The sequence below is a fragment of the Oryza brachyantha genome, chromosome 2, assembly GCF_000231095.2.
Source record: "Oryza brachyantha chromosome 2, ObraRS2, whole genome shotgun sequence".
Taxonomy (NCBI): domain Eukaryota; kingdom Viridiplantae; phylum Streptophyta; class Magnoliopsida; order Poales; family Poaceae; genus Oryza; species Oryza brachyantha.
Genome location: NC_023164.2, coordinates 10,084,082 through 10,089,315, shown reverse-complemented (window position 1 = coordinate 10,089,315; position 5,234 = coordinate 10,084,082). Strand labels below are relative to the sequence as shown.

The following is a 5,234-nucleotide window of genomic DNA, read 5'->3' as shown; positions in this document are numbered from 1 at the left end:
TGTACTGATATATACCGGATATAAAGTGCAAGGAAGGGCATACCTATCATGCCCTGTAGCTCCGCCGCTGATCTAAAGAAAATATAATGTAAAGGAGAACATGTATATAACTCCTATATAAGATGCAAGCAGGGGAACAACAACAAACAAGAAAAACACAGTGATTTCATGGCATATAGTGGTGAACTAGGAGTCAAAGCTCACGAGGAGGAAGAGCCGAAGAGGAAGGAGGCCATGGAAATGGAGAGCACCACAGCGAAGGTGAAGCTGCTGCTGGGGGTGCTGGCGCTGCAGTGCTGCCTGGCAGGGTTCCATATTGTTTCCAGGGCAGCCCTTAACATGGGCATCAGCAAGGTCGTCTTCACCGTCTACCGGAACTGCATAGCCTTGGCGTTGCTCATACCTTTTGCATACTTCCTTGAAAAGTGAGCTCACGTCTACTTGTTCGATTCGATTCGTTGCCATTTATGCATGAAATTCAAATTAATTCTCGGCTAAAATAGTGAGATTTACTAGGGAAAAGAAACATGTCCGGGTGTCCACTCTGAGAACAAATTTATTTTATATTCTATTTATCTTGTGCGATGTTTATGGTTGTCCTGACTTTTTATCTTACAAATATAGGAAAATCAGACCACCCCTCACATTCTCCTTGCTGGTCCATCTCTTCTTCCTGGCATTCTGCGGGTAAGGTAGATGCACATTGCATTTAAATATAAGTAGATTTCCTGAGATGTAATGACGATATGCTGCCTTATCAGGATAACATGCAACCAGGGTTTCTATCTTCTTGGTTTGCATTATCTGTCGCCAACATATGCTTCTGCAATCCAGAATACAGTACCAGCAATAACCTTTGCACTGGCAGCTTCTCTGAGGTAATTCAGCAATAATACCATTATCATTTTAGCTTCTTCATAAACTTTTAGTACTACTCTTGGAAGAAATTGAAAATATTTCATTTCAAAAATGAATTAGCTGCAACAAGAAGAATAGCAGTAACGGCAATAAGGAAGTAATATTGTACTTATAATGTACATCTGTGTTTATGACAAAAGACTGAACAAAGCTTAATTGGTACCAAACTACCAATACCATAAGTTCGTGTGTACGCTTATCTGCTGTGTCTACCTTTTTCTTGTGTGGTTAACTAAATAGGCTCGAGAAGGTAAACATAAACAAGAGGTATGGGATGGCAAAAGTGATTGGCACAGTCGTAAGCATAGGGGGAGCAACTGTCATCACTTTATACAAAGGAACACCCCTGATGAACTTCAAGCCATCCCATATTTTGGGCATTGTGTCTCAGAACGTAGTTTTGAATTGGACTGTCGGTTGCCTCTTCCTCCTTGGCAATTGCATTGCCTGGTCTGGATGGATGGTACTTCAGGTGTCTACTTTTCACTTCATGAGTTATGTTTCCTGATGGTTTATTGCATACACATGTACATGCATACTACATCATATCCAGTTGAAATATGCTCTTTTTGTGTAGACCCCAGTCTTGAAGAAATACCCAGCCAGGTTGTCAATGCTTGCGCTGACTCTGACATTCGGGCTGGTTCAATTCTTGGCCATAGCAGCTTTCTGGGAGAATGACATTGGGAAGTGGAGGCTTCACTCCGGAGAAGAGCTCTTCACAATCCTCTACGCTGTAATTTTCTTTTACCCACACTTCCATTATATTTGTGCATCTCATCGTAAGTAATACTCCCTCCATTTCAAAATATAGGCTGTATTTTATTTTGTTAGGATGCGAGTTTAATCAAAGATTATTCTATTAAGATATATATGACACAAAATGATATTATTAGATTTGTATTTGGAAGTAATTTCTTATGATTATACTTTTGTTTCACATAAGCCATCCAAGGTGAAAATGGAGTATGGGCTTGAAGTATAAGATGATAAACTAAAATAAAGTATATAATCTAACTCAAGTCAAATGTAATGTACATATCACCAAATATAAAACACACCAAAAAAAAGAACATCTTGTTAGTACAAAGAGCATTGTCTTAGGGCTAGACCTGCCACTGGAGAGGGTACTGAGTAACCCATATCCATACCCAAATTTATCCATACATGTATTAAAGATAATTACCCATACTCAAACTAAATGAGTATTACCCAATGGGTATGGATAACCAATAGATAAGTTAAGTGACATGTGTGGGTCCCACATGCAGAAATTGATCAAAATTTGTATAAAGTTGCTCTTATACATAATAAATGATTACATCAAATTTCAATCAAATTCGATAAAATTTTATAGTGTGAACGCGAGTTTGAAAGTTTTAGGTCCTAGTTTATACATTCTAAATGGGGACGAATAAAATGGGTAAAATGGATATTACCCTACCAATACCCAAAGTCTTAGTAGGTAATTATTCTTTACCCATACCCTATCCAAATGACATGGGTATGGACAGGTCTACTTTAGGGCTTATCAAAGAGGATAAGAGGCAAGTGAGCGGCCGCATGTAGGTATACATAGCAGACTAGTAAAGTTAGGAACAAATCAATAAATATGCCCTCACTTCATTTCTAATTCAGGAGCATAATTCTGGATAGGCAAATAATTTATCATGATCAAATTTCAATCGAAGCCTCTTTGATCGATTTGTGCTATTATCATTTGGGCTTTTCACTTAGAATTGCTGGTAACGCAATTGACCAATGTTGTTTTTTCCCCTTACAAATCTATCAATAATTTTTGTCAAATATAATTCCCATGAATAAACAATTGCGACAGGAACTAGAAGTGTATAACTAGAAAGAAGCAAAGGTCATGGTCGTTGTTGGAACTAGGAAGTAGTCAAGCAGAGGAGACGAGCAGAGAAGAGAACCAGATTGGAGTAGTAGTTTGCCGGCTGCTGCCTCTTAGCTTGCCTGGCGCCCGATCTGCCATGCTTGCGCCGGACACCTTCGCCTCAACTCCTCGCAGCGCCACCGCCGCCGCCGCAACCGCACGTACGCTGCCTGACGATAGTCCAACCCTATGAATGGGCCAAGTGGGTTGCGGCTTGAGGTCACAGGCTGCCCAAATGGGCCTTAGCATCACCTCAGCTGGCGTTCACCAGGTTTAAGGAGCCCCCAACTCCAACGTATCGTGGTTTTGGACGAACAATAATCACGGTAATGAAACCGTCGGCGGTTGTGTCTACCCTGATGCTCACACTCTGTTCTTTGTCTTGTATAACCCTCCAATGGCGTCGACGGCCAGTTCGTCCTCCTCCATTCTTGTTTATTTAAGAGATACTACCTTCGATCTTCTGGTTTCTAACACTGTTCACCTTCAAATCTATGTTTGACAATTCTTCTTGTTTAAAGAATTACATAACTAATAGCTATTTTGTTATGATTTGTTTTATCGTTAAGGATATTTTAAGCACAACTTTTTTACATATTTGCATAAAAATTTTGAGTAACACAACTAGTTAAATATAGATTTAAAAGTCATTGTGTCAATAAGAAAAGAAGGTAAAATCATATATTTAGTTGATTTTCTTTTTGCAAAAAGAAGTGGGTAGGATGGAGCCTGATGAAGCCTAGCCTGGAATCTACCGCCAAATTATATATTATAATAGTGTAATCTTTAGTCAAACTCTTATCCCAATAAAGCAAAATACATTCTGTTTGAAATTGATAGAGTACTGAGGATTGAAACATAATATAGGTCTATAGAGCAATGCTACATGTACTTAAAATAAATCTTGCAAAAATTCTCAACCGTTGATTTGAGCAAACGAGAGTTATAGAAAATCTAGATGTGGTCATAGTGTGCCACACAAGCTTTTCTGAGAGTTTTGTACGAAAACTCTCGTGTCGTACAGCATTTTTCAAATGTACGGATGGTGCAGTGGTGCTTCGTGATTAGTTTAAAAACCAAATTGGTAAAAAACTGTAAAATTACATGTGTGTGTATTTATAGAGAGAGACACAGTAAGCGGCAATGTTTTCATGGCCATTTCCATTTATCTTGTCTCCAGGGTATGGTAGCTTCAGGGGTTGCTTTATCTCTTCAGATCTGGTGTATTGACAGGGGTGGTGCTCTGTTTACTGCTATCTTCCAGCCAGTACAAACTGTCATGGTGGCCATAATGGCTGCCGTTATTCTTGGCGATCAACTATACACAGGAGGGTAAGAGAAAAGCATATAATTAAGAGAAAACTTGATGATGCACACATCTAAGAGAAATTTTGATGGCCAGTTAGGCTCATCCATTGATCAGTCTAAAGTTGCATTCTAATACTGAATATTTCAACTATTGGAGTTAAGATTATTTTTCATTTACATTATCATCAGGATCATAGGAGCTGCCCTTATAGTCATTGGCCTTTACTTCGTGTTGTGGGGTAAAAATGAGGAGAAGAAGAGCAGCAGTAGTAACCGAAGCAACGAACCCGATTTATCAAGGCATCTCCTTAGTGAAGAGTCTTCTCGACCAACGCCTGTGATAAGTGATGTTCCATAAGAGCAGTAACCATCAGTGCTTTTGTAAAAATCAGAAACATTAATATGCAAGGTTTTGCAAGTGTGGATAGGTAGACGGTTTTCTAGGTTGTGCGTAGTTTAGGAACAATTGTATTTGTTGAATATATAATCATATAATAATTTAATTTATTCAATAAATAAATAACGATATTAACCCTATAAACTACAATATTCATATCATACGATCTATACATGTAAACTAGATATTAAAACATAAACAAATTATATACAAGAGACATGGCGAACACATATCAATTGTTCTAGTTTTGTTATTCATCACGTCGACGAGGAATCATACGTAAAGAGGAATGACGTGTGCAATGTTTGAGTGTTTATACAAACTAATCTCATTGGGAAGGCAAAATCAATAGTCGGTTGCTATAGTGACTCATTAGAGTGTATGGGTTGAACCGTCACGATGGTATCTCGATCACACTACACATTTTACTTATCTAGAATACCTTTTGTCCTTCGTACTCGTATCCATATCTAACCGTTACCTACTGTATAATATTAGGTATATGGTATCCTCAATGTCTACTTCTGTAGTCTCTCATAGAGTATGTCATATCTAATATTCTAATATAGATCTAATATTCTAATAGAACTACACAGGAAACCAAAAACTTGCTTACTAGATATTCCTGCTAGTTAAATAGAGCTTGTTTGGTTGCTACCTAGAAGATATTTGCCTGACTAGAAGCAAGCCTAAGAGTTGTCTATAGGTTAATTAGTC

At 38.2% G+C, this 5,234-nt stretch overlaps 1 protein-coding gene across 1 annotated transcript; it reads left to right on the top strand.

Annotated features, from left to right (window-relative positions):
- Positions 1-234: 234 nt before the first annotated feature.
- On the top strand, positions 235-4,587 carry LOC102721236 (WAT1-related protein At3g18200-like). Its single transcript, XM_006647165.2, has 7 exons — positions 235-425; positions 625-687; positions 762-878; positions 1,159-1,390; positions 1,496-1,654; positions 3,993-4,144; positions 4,310-4,587. Exons 1-7 carry the CDS (start codon positions 235-237, stop codon positions 4,476-4,478), a joined length of 1,083 nt encoding a protein of 360 aa, XP_006647228.2. The 3' UTR covers positions 4,479-4,587.
- Positions 4,588-5,234: the final 647 nt, after the last annotated feature.

What these genes read in the sequence shown, in the direction of transcription:
- LOC102721236 (XM_006647165.2), top strand. Translation starts at nt 235, where the DNA reads ATGGAAATGGAGAGCACCACAGCGAAGGTGAAGCTGCTGCTGGGGGTG. An exon ending in TTCTTCCTGGCATTCTGCGG is followed by an intron (nt 688 to 761) that starts GTAAGGTAGATG and finishes CTGCCTTATCAG; the next exon opens with GATAACATGCAACCAGGGTT. An exon ending in GCACTGGCAGCTTCTCTGAG is followed by an intron (nt 879 to 1,158) that starts GTAATTCAGCAA and finishes TTAACTAAATAG; the next exon opens with GCTCGAGAAGGTAAACATAA.